The sequence below is a fragment of the Apium graveolens genome, chromosome 11 (genome assembly GCF_009905375.1).
Source record: "Apium graveolens cultivar Ventura chromosome 11, ASM990537v1, whole genome shotgun sequence".
NCBI classification, from domain to species: Eukaryota; Viridiplantae; Streptophyta; class Magnoliopsida; order Apiales; family Apiaceae; genus Apium; species Apium graveolens.
In genome coordinates this window covers 114,393,288-114,408,387 of record NC_133657.1, presented here as the reverse complement: position 1 = coordinate 114,408,387, position 15,100 = coordinate 114,393,288, and the positions used below count along the sequence as shown (strand labels likewise).

Sequence of the window (15,100 nt, the reverse complement as noted above, 5' to 3'; positions counted from 1 at the left end):
AATCATTTTAAATACCAGAAAGCCTATTTATGACCCGAGACTTCTTTATAAATGATATATCATTGACTACGTGATGTATTATGTGTTATACGTGACTGGTTGATTGACTATCGGTCTATATATTCAGTGTTTACTTGATTATTGCATAACTTTCAATCCGTTAATCGGATTTGGGTAAAACGAAGGGTAGATAGAAGTATGTGTTGAATAGAACTCTATGAGTTAATTATTGATAGATGCTTATGATATGTGAGCAGAAGAGTCAAGGCGTAGGAAAGGGAAACAGGTAGTTGAGGAGTAAGACGGTTGTGATTGGAAGCGAGTGTAGTGTAGTAAGCTAATACCATGCAAGTGTTCTGAACTTTCTTGAGATATTGTAGTATTTGATAGTCTTGTTGATATTGCAAGTACTTTGAAGCACTGAAACCCAAACTCTGATTCCAGTCATTGTTCTTGAGCCATGAACCTTATTCTTTCTAGACCATTGATTGTTGTATACCCAAACAAGAACTTCAAGTATACTATACTACTCCATAAATACATGCAAACAGAATCCCAAACACCAAACTGAATTACTTATATACTCAAACATTGTATCCTATGCTTTGAAAGCCAAATCTTTGAAACCCTGAAATGTTGATTCCTTTGTTATCCAATTCTTTCAATACCAGCATCCAAGCTTTTAAATTATCTTATTGATCCTTACAAGGATTGAAACCCTTTCATTGTTAAACACTCATTGTTGTTAATGATTCTGGTTATTATTTATTATTGCTTATTCTGTTATTATATTAGAATTGGATTGTTTTTATAAAATTATGGACCCGATTCGTGGTTAGACCATATAATGGTCAAGTTAGGCCAATGTGTGCCTTGGATCCAATAGTTAGAGCAATGTTGTTTGCCTTGCTCGGGGTTAGTGCGTGACTGATCAGCAACCTAACCTTGGTTTTTAAATTAAAAGTATAATATCCAATTCTAAATCATAATCCATTGTTAACCTGATATCATAATCATGTTCTCTTGATGATCATTATTCTCAGTTTTGTCATTATGACTTGCTGAGCTAGTTAGCTCCTTTGTGCGATGTTGTTTATATTCTTTCCAGTTAAAAAGGAACCAGTTGGTAACGATGATCCCCAGTCCAGCGCGAGAGCTAGGGGTTCAGGTTGAGAAAGCTGAGCTAGTAGGCTTCTTTTGGAATAATTTAAGTTTGTAAAAGTTGTAATAAAGTTTAATACCCAGTTTGAGTTTGAATGATTGGGATTTGAACGGTTTGTAATAAGTAGATGTGTGGCTTGTGTGCATATTTTAACCTGTTGCGATCCGTGGTAGTTGGTAAATAGGGTCACTGCATATTATTGTTATCTTTATTATTGTTATAAGCAGGTTATAAATAAGGTGTGTGTGTGTGGACCCCAAACTTCTGACCCGGGTTTGGAGGGCGCCACACAGTTGATTGCAAAGAAGTAGGTGGTTGAGAAGTAGTAGGGACAGAAACATTTACCTCACTTACCTGAGGATGTTCCATGATTGACATGTAAACAAGGGAAACATCCTTGTGGTGATTTTCCCTGTTCAAGTCAGCAATAATTTCTCTCTTGGACCCAACAATCTAACTTGTTTGTTGGGTTCTTAATTGAGAGATCCTCAGAAACAAAATTAGCTAACATCATAAAGAATCTAGCATAATAGATGTTTTTGGACCTCTTTTTTATATCTCCTAACTTACTGCCTAATTCATACATAACTAATGTGTTGAAATTGAAATACTTATCACTAAGAAGTATATAAAGCATGTTAACAAGTGAATAAGTAACAGCATCAAAATTACTAACTTTGCCAGAAAACACCTTGATAAAAGAATCAGATAAAAAGCTCCATTCTTTTCCAAGACCCATTCTCCCAACATCACCTAACTTAGTGGCATTAAGAGCATAACCCATAGAAATTAGCATGTTACTTACATCAGTGTCTGTGTGTGGAGCAAGTGTGCTATTCTTAGGCAGTTTAAAGCACTTTTTAATTGTGTCACAGTTAATACACTGTTCATTACCTTTGAGAGTGAAGGTAATGGTTTTGTCTTTTGAGTTGAACACTGCTTAGTCCAAATTTCCTCGACAACTTCATAGTAAATGGTTGGAGAGTCAAGCATGGCATAACTCAATTTGCAGTTCAGAATGAAGTCCATAATTTTGTGATAGTCTTCAGATGTCGGAATTTTCTTGTTCATTAAAGCCACGAAGTTGTTCTTCTCATAAACATACCCAGTTGAGGACATGATTTTGACTACTTGTGTCATTGCTGTGATGGAAATTAGTTGCAGAAAGGGAGTTTTTGCTTTTGGAGAAGAAGAGAGTTAGAGAAATTGCTTGAGAAAGATAAAAGTAAAGAATAGAAATGAAATTAGTTTTTATACTATCTCAGAAATAAACTGTCACAAATTAAAAAGTAAAATAAAGTAACCAATGAAATTAGCCCAAAATAGTCGTTTAAAAATAAGGAAAAACTGTCAAAATTCTAATATCCGTTGAATATACATACATGTTGTAAGTAAATTCGACGGATGATGCTTAAAATTAACGACTAAGATTGAGTGCAATTCGATGAATAAGAATAAAAGTGCCCAGAGTAATGTTTGATACCTTAACGGATAATAAGATTCAATGAATGTTCATCTTCAACAGATAATGAACATCCATCGAGATGAAAATTCTGACTTAGCCAAAATTTCATCTTGACAGTAAGCATCAAACTTTACTCTGGCCGCATTACAGTGTGCTTAGACGTCAAAATAAATTAAGAGTAATTAAGCATACCTAACTCACTTACCAACCTAGTAAAGGTGGATTCATCAAGTGGTTTGGTAAAGATGTCTGCAAGTTGCTTCTCACTTGGAACAAAATGAAGTTCCACGGTACCATTCATGACATGTTCCCTAATGAAGTGGTACTTGATGTCAATGTGCTTGGTCCTTGACTGTTGTACTGAATTTTCATTAATTGTAATGGCACTTGTATTGTCATAGAAGATAGGAATCTTATTCACCTGTAGACCATAGTCCAACAGTTGATTTTTCATCCATAAAATTTGTGCACAAAAACTACTAGAAGCAATATATTCAGCCTCAGCTGTAGAAGTAGAGACTGAATTTTGCTTTTTACTGAACCAGGATACTAGCTTATTTCATAAAAATTGACTGGTTCTTGTTGTACTTTTTCTATCAATTTTACAACCTGCATAATCTGCATCTGAATAACCAGTTAGATTAAAACCAGAATCTCTAGGATACCAAATGCCAAGTTTTTGAGTTCCTTTGAGATATCTGAAAATTCTCTTAATAGCTACTAAATGAGATTCTCTAGGATCATCTTAAAATCTAGCAAAGAGACAAGTAGCAAACATTATATCTGACCTACTGGCTGTTAAATATTAAAGTGAACCACCCATGCCTCTATAACTTAAAATATCCACAGACCTTTCAGTAGTGTTTAGTTCAAGTGTAATTGCAGTTGCTATATGAGTTTTTGCATATGTGCAATCCATTAAGTCAAACTTCTTCAATAGATCATAAATATATTTTGTTTGACTAATGAATATTTCATCACTAACTTTCTTAAGTTGTAGACCAATAAAGTAAGTTAGTTCTCCCATCATGCTCATTTCATACTTACTTTGCATCAATTTGGCAAAAATTTTGCAAAGTTTTTTATCTGTATAGCCAAATATAATATCATCTACATAAATTTGAACAAGTATAATAGAGCCATTAACATTTCTATAGAATAAAGTTTTATCAACAGTACCTCTGGTAAAATGATTTTCTAAGAGAAATTTTGACAAAGTGTCATACCAGGCTCTAGGTGTTTGCTTCATTCCATAAAGTTCTTTCAAAAGACATATTCTGGAAAATTTGGATCTTCAAAACCAGGAGGCTGACTGACATAAACTTCCTCCTCCAAATCTATATTCAGAAAGGCACTTTTGACATCCATTTGATAGACCTTGAAATTGGCATGGACTGCATAGGATAAGAAAATTCTGATGGCTTCAAGTCTTGCAACATGAGCAAAAGTTTCATCAAAATCTATTCCTTCTTGTTGACAATAGCCCTTAGGAACCAATCTAGCTTTGTTCCTGACTACTATGCCATTTTCATACATCTTGTTTCTGAATACCCACTTGGTGTCAATAGGATTCTTTCCTTTAGGCTTGGGTACCAGCTTCCATACTTTATTCCTTTCAAATTGGTTTAGCTCCTCCTGCATAGCTAAAACCCAATCAGGATCCAGCAGAGCTTCTTCTACCTTTTTAGGTTTCTCCTGAGATAGAAAGCTGCTATAAAGACATTCTTCTTGAATTGCTTTTCTTGTTTGCACCCTTGAAGATACATCACCAATTAGTAGTTTAAATGGGTGATCTCTAGTCCATTTTCTCTATTGTGGTAGATTAGCTCTAGATGAAGAGGCCTCAATGGTGTCTTGATGTGTGACTGAGTTTTGATGAGAAGAAACTCCCCTGAATTTGTGGATCTTTGACTTGAATTTGGGGTTCTTTCTGATTGTTATCTAGCTTGGCTTTCAACCCCCATTGATGGATCAACGGATGTTGTTCTTTGCCTTTCGATGGATGATACAGATTGTCTTTCAACAGATGATGTATTTAGTCTTTCGAAGGATGTTGAATTGCATGCTTCATTAGTTGTGGACTTTTCTGCATTGTCCTTAGATATTGGTTCTTGATCACTTTTATCATCACTATCATCACAAATCATCTCAACATTGTCAAATTTGAGGCTTTCATGGAAATCTCCATCTTGCAGTCCTTCAATCTTTTTATCATCAAACACAACATGTAGAGATTCCATAACAATGTTGGTTCTGAGATTGTAGAATCTGCATGCTTTTCAGACTGCATATCCAACAAAAATGCATTCATCTGCTTTGGCATCAAACTTTCCATGCTGATTAGTTTGATTCCTTTAGATACAGCATTTACAACCAAAGACATGAAGAAAGTTTAATGCTGGCTTCCTGTTCTTGAACAATTGGTACAATGTCATGCATTTTTCTTGATTAACCCAAGAATATTCTGAGTGTAGCATGCAGTATTTACAGCTTCTGCCCAAAAATATGTTGATAACTTCGATTCTTCCAGCATTGTTCTTGCAACTTCAATAAGAGATCTGTTCTTCCTTTACACCACTCCATTTTGTTGTGGAGTTCTTGCTGCTGAAAACCCATGCATGATCCCATTCTCTTTAAAAAATAATATCATCATAAAATTCTTGAACTCGGTTCCAATGTCACTCCTGATTCTTCTTACTTTGAAATCAGGATGATTTTTAACTTGCCTTATGTGTTTGATGATGATTTCACTAGCTTCATCTTTGGATTTTAGAAAATATGTCCAAGAGAACTTTGAGAAATCATCCATAAGTACTAAGCAGTATTTTTTCCTTGAGATGAACAATATATTGACTGGTCTAAATAAATCCATATGTAGTAGTTGTAAAGGTTCTTCAATTGTTGAATCAAGCTTCTTTCTGAATGATGTCTTGATCTTCTTTCCCTTCTGACAGGCATCCCATATTCTATCCTTTGAGAATTCCACTTGAGGAATACCCCTTACCAAATATTTCCTGACTAGCTCATTCATAGTCTTGAAGTTAAGGTGGGACATCTTCTTGTGTCATAGCCAACTTTCATCTTGACTTGCCTTACTAAAGAGACAAGTGACAGGTTCAGTATTTGATGAGTTGAAGTCAGCTAGATACACATTTCCTTTTCTCACTCCACTGAGAACCACTTTGTTTTTTTTCTTGTTGGTCACAACACAAGCTTCAGAATTAAATGTTACTGATTTGCCCTTATCACAAAGCTGGTTGATACTCAACAAATTGTGCTTTAGTCCATCCACTAGGGAAACTTCCTCAATGATGACATTATCCTTTGAAATCAAGCCATATACCACATTACAACCCTTGTTGTCATCTCCAAAAGTAATACTTAGGCCAGCTCTCTCCTTGAACTCAGTGAGCAGGGTAGAATCTCCAGTCATGTGCCTTGAGCACCCACTATCCAAATACCAAAGATTCTTTCTGTTTCCCTGTAGACAGGAAAATCAAATCAAGTTAATTTTGGTACCCAAGTTTCCTTGGGCCCTGTTTTGTTAGCCTTTTTTTTAGGTTTCTTAGGCTTGTCCTCATTTGACTTAGGCATTTGAAAATTATCCTTAGCCAATTGAGTGGAACCCTTAAAACCATTCATCATTGCAGAATTATCAAGCACGGACTGGTTAACATGGAAATCCATATTATGTGCAAACATGTTATTCCAGTATGGCATGCTAAATGGCATTTATGGCATAGTAAATGCAGCATAATATGGATTTTGGGCAAATGGCATGTTAGCATACTGTGCATTCACATTGTGTACATGCATAACATTTACAAGCATTGTAGGCATACTGGGAAATGAAGGAGGTGTAGACATGGGAGCAGGCATAGCAAGTTTAGAATTAACAGACAAATGATTAACACTACCACACTTATCATAGATTTTTCTTGGTGCATATTTATCAGGTGTGTAGTTGTTATATTTGTTAATTCGTACTTTCCCATTCCTATTGTTTTTCTTTTTAGACTCTGCGTTCACTTTAATTTTCTCTAATCTGCCATTCAATTCCTTGATAGACAGATGCCCTACATCGACTCTTTTGTTCTGTTTCACTTGACTTATTTCTCCTTGAACAAAGTTCTTAGAAACTGATCCGTATTTCTCATTTAGCTTAGCTAGTTTGGCTTTGCTAACTAGCTTTTTTTCACTCAACGGATGTGATTCCTTGTCTTTCGATGGATAATCCTTTTGGTCATTCGACGGATAACATTCATCATCCGTCGAATCCACATCCGTTTAAAGTCCTTCTACCAAATTAGAATCTAGTTTCTCCTTGCTCTTTTTCCAGGCTTCATCACAGAAGGATTCTATACCTTGACTTTAGTAATTTGAGCATGGACATATCTTGATGATATCCATGCCTTAATTACTTCCTGTTCTCGTTCAAGCTACTTTCTTAAAATACCTTCTTTCTTTAAGAATTCAGTCAATTCATCTTTGGCAATCTTGCACTCTATTTTCAGTTTCTCAAACTCAATAAATTGAGTTTCTAACACATTTTTTCTTTCACTTAAAAACATATTATTCTCTTTAATTTTAGTGTTTTCTTTAGTGAAAAATTTGAGTGTAACAAGCAGATGATATAACTTAGTAGACATGCCATTATAGCATCATTACACTCGGCTTTAGATAAATGTGCTAGATTAGTAGACCAGCTCTATTTCAAGCTCATAGGTCTTTAGAATCCCATACAGTCTATCCAAGGTGAACTCCTTGTAAAATTGAGAATTTCTTAATGAGACTGTCATGGGCTTCCATTCCTTTGGCAGAGATCTAAGGAATTTGAGGTTTGAGTCCTTTGTTTGATAGACTCTTCCATGTCTGATAGAGCATTTAGTAGCTTTTGAAATCTACTAAATATGTCAGTGAGTGACTCACTTTTTTTACTATGAAAATGCTCATATTGTTGAATCAAGAGTTACATTTTATTTTCCCTTACCTGCTTATTACCATCACATATAACTTGAATTGTTCCCAAACCTCTTTGGCATTTTTGAAGTTTATGATGTTGTCAAACATATTACCATCAACACCATTAAAGAAAATGTTCATTGCCTTCTTATCCTTATAAACTTGTTCGATATCTGGATCAGACCATTCTGCTCTAGGCTTTGGGATGGATGCTTCATTTCCTGTAGCAGCTCTCATAGGGACATATAGACCATTTTAAGTGCAGTCCACATATGCTTCATCTTGAGATAGGAGATGCAGGTGCATCTTCACCTTCCAATGGTGATAGTTGTCTTTGTTCAGAAAAGGAATTTTCACTCCAACATCTTTTCTGTTCATCTTGTTAGTTGTTGTGATCTTTAAACTCTTTGTTCTTCAAGAGCTTGCTCTGATACCAGTTCTTATTCCCAAACAATCTAACAAAGAATTACAGAAGGGGGGTTGAATGTAATTCTGGCTTCTTTTTCAATTTTAAAAACAGTTCTACTATAAATATATAATTGTGTTTGATTTAGCAATGGTGCAGAATGAAAGTAGTAAAGAAATCAAATCACAAAGTAATCAAATACAAGTATTAAAAAACTTTCTGGGTAGATTGAACTTTTCCACCAGAGATATATATTAAGTAGAGAAATCTGTGTTACAATGTTATACACAGCTGCTTACAAGTTGAACTACAAGAATAGAGAAATTATTTACAGATTTTGCCTTATCTATTTCTCTGGTAATTGCTTACTAACTTGGATAGTTGTAGTTCTACTTGCTATGCTTGGTTTATATATTACCAAGTTACATGATGAAAAGACAAACAAATAAGACAAAATGTTTCTAGTCTAATCTCATGCTTCTTCATATCTCAATCCTACATCTTTAAATATCTTCAGTTTAGCATGGAAATGGAAATGCTTTTTTGTTCTCTAAACCCTGATAATAGGCTGTCACCTTCCTTTTGCATACAATCAACAAATGTGACTGTCAAGTCACTTCAACTGCTCTTTGGAATTTGTTCATCCGTTGAAGCTTTATTGGATCATCCGTTGGGAGTCTGGTTGATCATCCGTTGAGATATTATTTGATTATTCGTTAAAGCCTTGTAGAACATCTGTAGAGACTGTCTTCATGACAGTTAACTCTACTTCACTTATACAAGATTACAAGGCATCTTATATTTATAATTAACCAACATATCTTGCATATCAATTTAGTAGTCAACATGACTTAAATATTCTACAACATCTAGTTCACTAAGGCATTATAATATGCAGGAATGTGCTACTAATCTTATTGTAACATAAGCTACTCTTTCAACGGATGTTGAAGGTAATCATCCGTTGAAAGCTACAAATACACTAAATAATATCTACTAAGTGTTCTGTTCAAGTTATCATCAAGTAAACAACATATTTCTAACACGTACGGATATCAAGATTAATATATTTTGATGATATGATAAGAATTTTAGAAAAAAATAAATTTTTGTTTATTATTTTAACAATTAACAAATGGTTTGACCAGTTCTTCTTACTAGCGATAAGTACAATATTGATGTTTCGATTTTTTTAAAACTATTTATGAATGATCCAACTGTATGGATTTTAAGATATAATATATATATATATATTAGTTATATGATAAGAATTTTAGGAAAAAAAATATTTATATTGTTATTTTAACGGTCAACCAGTAATTTGAGTAGAATTTTTTAGTTCAGCTTGACTCAGCTCGACCCGGCTCGTATTGATGGAGAAAACTCTTATTAGGATCCGCTCGACTTGGCTTGTTAGTTAATGAGTTCGAGCTGGAACACGATTTTTTATTCGATAAAAAATCTTCGTTCGACTCTACTCGTCAAAAAAATTCAAAACTCGGCTCGATTCGATCAAACTCGGATCGGTTGTGAACATCTTTGCCTATCGATATTGGAAGGAAATAAACCTTATTTTCACGAAATTTCAAACGTGGAGCCAAAACCAAAATTTTAAACATGGCGCCAAAACCAAAAATTCAAAAATTTCGCCAAAATCAAAACCTACCAATATTGGTAGGAAAGAAACCTTAGTTTCATGAAAATTTCAAACATGAAGCCAAATAAAAAAAATTAACATGGAGGAAAAATCAGAAATTCAAAAATTTTGCCCAATTCAAAATCTACCAATATTGGTAGGAAATGAACCCTAACTTGACCAGAATTTCAAATATGGAGCCAAAACCAAAAATGAAAATTTCAAATATGGAGCCAAAACCAAATCGAAAAATTTAAAAATTGCGCCCGAACCTATAACCTACCAATATTGGTAGGAAATAGGTGACTTAAACCTATAAACTAGTATCTTTCTCTTTTCACTTTCATTTTCATCTACTCTACCAAAATTTTATTTCACAATTTCTTCATCTTCTTATTCTCTTTTGATAAATATCTTCATCTTCTTAATATTAACCATCTCTTTTATATGTATGCATTTCAATCTTTATAAAATATTTTATTGTCTTCATTGATTTATAGTTTATATGTAATTATTTCTTAATTTTTTTACTACATGTATTAATTGTTCATGTGAGTTAATTACTACTAACATTTATTTACTCTTCTTATGTAGATTTTATTCATTTGAGGCCAAGAAAATGGAAAAAACAATGACGAAAATGAAGACATTACAAAGAATGAATGCAAAGGATTCAACGATGATGAGGACTTGAAGATGATTAGTCTAAACCTTCTAAACATCTATTAATTGTTACAATGAATTATTATTTTTACTATTGAACAATTTTTATGAAGATGTAATTTTAACTTTTTATATTATGATAATGACATGTTCCCGTATTGTGCTTTATGGTGAATTTTTCAATTTTGGTTATTGTTGTATGCTTATAATTTAGATATTATTTATGTAAAATTTGTTCTATATTTATATCAATATAATATATATATATATATATATATTTATATATATATTTTTAAAAAGGTCCAACATTTCCCCCCACATTTAAGCTATTTCGTACCACATTCAAGCTATTTTCTACCGCATTCAAGCTAAACGGTAGTAATAAGTGATCGGTAGAAAATGTCCATTTTCATGGCTTCTGAAACGAAAGCTACCATTTCTTAATCAAAACCTACCGATTCTCGTAGAAAATACTCAATCAAAACCTAGCAATTCTTGTAGGAAAAAAGAAATGGCTGTGTAAATTGCCACATGGCTGGGTCCCACAAACCAACCCATCAATTGGGTCCCCAATTGTGTGACGTGGCAGCTGACATGGCAATATCTAATGCCTCGTTACGTCGTATACTTCACTCGCTCGTTAGTTGATGTGGCCGATCATGTGACATGCCACATGGGCAGCCATTTGTCAAGTGGGGGCCATTTGAGATACAAGCACCAATTCTTACCAAGGATCAATTCCGACCTGAGCATTTCCCACCAAACTCGTTGGTAGGAATTTACCCCCTTTTCCTACCAAAACACTGGTAGGAAATGGTCATTTTTCTTGTAGTGATTAGAGGTTATCCAAGAGATTACCATGTTATCACATGTCTCCCACATCTCGGCCTTTGCTGTATCATCGGAGGGAAAAGGCACCATTCCTTTGACAAACCCTAACTTTCGTTTGGAAGACAAGTTGATTTCTATAAAACGTTACCATGCTCTGTAGTCTGAGCTTCCTTGAAGCTTTTTCACTTGAATAGAACTTGGATTGTCTGAAGGATGAAGGAACACGGGATTCACCATATCTTGAAAAAATATACGAGTATTGGTACTGCACTGTTACTAGAAGTAGTCATTATCACTCAAAGAAGATTTTACATAGTTGGTAGATATAACACAATTTTTTTTTTGAGAAAAAGACTCAGCTTGATAACTAGATCTGAGAAAAATAAGGTGGTAGATAAACACCTTCAATCAATAGAGAGACTAAAAAGACTGTATCAATTATAGAGCACTTGATGGCTCTGATACTATGATTATAAAGATAATTCAAGAAAGAAAGATAAGATTCATAACAAATCAAGCTGATGATAGAACCAAAATGATTAAAAATAGATGCAGAGTGAAAACCGTTTTCTCAGCCAATGTTCATACAACTACATAATCTCAAAAGAAAGGATCATACCATTACATAAATGGGACACGACTTCATTAATTTCCTAACAATTATTTTTGGAAGATTGTGCCAATCATTATACAAGCTGTTATGTCCTAGTTGTCTGTAGAGTGGTCCCAAAACGGCTAGTGATGAATAGTAGTTCCCTTGACACTAACATTACCCATTTAAGCAATTCATTCTTCAACACTTAAAAATGTTTGCGGTTTTACTTTAGGCTTTCATATTTTACCCTCAAGCTTCCGGTACCCTTTGTGTTTGAAGAAATTACTTTCTGTCATCCGCAACATTGTTGGTTACTTCCTATCATTCAGAAAGTTCGCAAAACGAAAACTTTAGAAGGCCCATCTTCACTAAGCTATAACCAAGAAAACTTGGTAACTTATTGACCGATTGTCAGAAGGACTTCATCATTTCATTCATTCACTTTCTGATAATATATAATGGTGTTCTAGTAAAGAAAAATAGATCTTACAATGGCTTCAACTTTGAATGTCCCTTCTGTTCGAAAATGTATTCATCAAATCTCAACTTCTCTTTATATGCATCCATGACCTCAGGAAAATCCTTACGTTCACTTACAAAGTCTTTGATGAATTTGATATCGGTCATCTACAAAGTGCTGTTTTTAAGACCAAAACTTCAAGAAGAAAACGCCTAGGGATAGTCCTCTTCTCTATAAATTCAATCTTCTCATCTCGTAATGTGTCAACAGGCAAATAAAAATGCTGTTAATTCTTGTAACTTAAAAAAAGTTTTGCATAATGGCTAGTGTGCCTATATACAAACAACTGCAAGTTAGTTAACATGTTGTTGTCTTAGAAATGTATCAAAACTTAGAAAAATCCCATATCAAAACACAATAAACATTCTAACATACAAAACAACAACAACAACATTTCTACATGCTAACCGCTCCAGATACATAAACAGACTTCACACACATTACTTACTAATACTACTAGTACCTAAAAACACCAAAAGGCTACATCTACATCAGACACACAATGGCTGTGTTTCAAGCCCAAGTGCCTTGAAAGAGAGGTCGAGTAGAAACACCCTCTCCAAACGTCTTTACAAGATCAGAACACGACTCACACTCCTCCCCTTCTTCATCATCACTACCCTTCCTTTCTTCTTCCGCATTCCAATCCGTTTCGGTCTTAAGATCCAATCCAAGCTCTCCTTCAATATCATCCGACGCTGCGATTAGCAACAACTCACACCCTTCATAGTTCAAGAAATCAGGCGGATCAGCCGCATGGTACCCTAATTTCCCAAATTCACCTTGCAAATGCGCCGGAAACACCGCCTTCCTCTTCTTCTGCAACCCTCCAAACCCCCCACCTGCCCCGCCTTTCTTCTCCGGATTCTTTATCTGAATCAAAAACGAGCCTTCTCTTTTCACATTCAAACTCTCCTGCACTTCATTCTTCTCATCTTCACCCGGAAACTCCAACTTATATATCAAATGAGTATGCATCTTCTTATTCCCCGCTTGATGCTTCAAAATTCTATACACGCCTTCTCCAAACGCTCTCGCAGGCGAATTCTTCCTGTGTCCTCTGGTCGCAGTATCGTATTCCTCCCCTTTAAGTGCAACTTTAACATCTTCAAGTTTTGTCGTAACAAGCTCCACGAACCCCCAGAATGGTCTGCCCCTTTTGTTCTTAGTGGGATCAGGAAGGCTTTTCTTGCCCATGACAATCAAGCGAAGCAACATGTTCTCCTTGATATTTACTTGTTCTTCGCCTTGGCCGCCTTCTTGACCCGAAGAAGCGGACTTTTTTCCGCTCTTCGGGTCCTGTTTGACTTCAATATCAGAGGATTCACCTGATTCAGGTCGTAAGATGATGTACATGCGTTGAACATCGTCTGAACTGTGGGCTTCTTGTTTGTCGATTTTGGGTCTGTAAAAGAAAAAAATCTCTCCTCTCTCTTGAATTCTGACATTGGGCTCCTCTCTGGTCTTCACCTCTTCTCCTTGTCCCATTTTTATGATCTCAGTTTTTGTAGTTGTGTGCTTAAACGATGTAGATAGATGTGTGTATATAGGACGAGCAAGAGACAGGTGGTTAGTATAACTGGATACGTGTAACACTCTGGTGTTTAAGGACATGACGTGCCACTATTTCACGTTCCCACGCGTGATCAAAATGTAACTGCACCCAATCCACTTGATTTATATTGAGTGAGGAGACAATATATGCATATACAAATACACTTTGGCATGAAAAAAGAGAATTAGTAAAAGAATCCAGAAGATTGTAAACATAATTGGGAATTTGTCTATTATATCCCAAATTAATAAGATTTTTTTACAGACATGTTCGTTTTGTTCAATAATTATAAATACTAGTTGGTAATCCAGTTGGTAACTCCTGCAAAATACGGGTCCAAAATTAAAAATAATAATATCACATTGTTATTTGCATAAAATTGAAACTCATAATCTGGGAAAAATACAGATCTAAATATAATATATAAAATGCTATTAAAATATGTAGTTAAAAATTCAAAGTTAAGTATAACTCTAAAATTTCACTGTATATTTCTAGTTATGCATTCACCTAATTATATTTCTTATATAAATCTGACATTTTAACTTACTAATACGATTATTTTAAAGTAAACTGACGCTTGGATATTCGGCAACAAATAAAAATTGAAGGAAAATAAAATATATAGAGAGTAGAAATTAATTTTTGTCATTTGAGATTTTATTACTAAAATTTTAAAAATAGTTGCATAATTTTCTAGTGAGTACTAAGATTTGGGACACTTATTAATATATAGTTGATAACCCGTGCGAAACACGGGCCCGAGATTAAAAATATCGAATTAATATTTGTAGAGAATTATTCATAATTCGTGCGAAACACGAATTAAAATTAATATATTAATATCAAATATTAAATTGTTACTTGTAAAAAATAGTTATGTGTTTAAAAAGAATCAAATCAGTTATGAAATTTTCAACTATAATTCTAGTTTTGCATTGTTTTACTTGACATAAAAATTTAACATATTAGTTCTATTTTTGTGAAACAAATTGTATCTCTCTCTTATGAACCAAATATTTGTTCTTTAGATAATTTAATATTAATTAATATAATTTGATAATTATCTTATAATTAGCCTTTCAATATAGTTTATTTAATATTACATAATTCTCGATAAAAAATAATTTACAAATAAAAGTAAATAGATGTTATTAAACTTAATTTAATATTACTTAATATAATCTAAATACAGCCCATAAATCTGTTATTGTTAAAATATGTTTTTTTAATTTAAAGTAAATAAACGCCGTGATGAACTGTACCAAATACCATCGTTAAATCAATAATTTTCAGTTTAAAAGT

General features: G+C 34.0%; 1 protein-coding gene across 1 annotated transcript; it reads right to left on the bottom strand.

The window, feature by feature from the left end:
* Positions 1 to 12,562: 12,562 nt before the first annotated feature.
* On the bottom strand, positions 12,563 to 13,891 carry LOC141696694 (uncharacterized). Its single transcript, XM_074500813.1, has one exon. It carries the CDS (start codon positions 13,852 to 13,854, stop codon positions 12,754 to 12,756), a length of 1,101 nt encoding a protein of 366 aa, XP_074356914.1. The 5' UTR covers positions 13,855 to 13,891; the 3' UTR covers positions 12,563 to 12,753.
* Between the last annotated feature and the right edge of the window lie 1,209 nt (positions 13,892 to 15,100).

Excerpts from the sequence above, each read along its gene's own strand:
- LOC141696694 (XM_074500813.1), bottom strand. The coding sequence starts at position 13,854 with ATGTCCTTAAACACCAGAGTGTTACACGTATCCAGTTATACTAACCAC.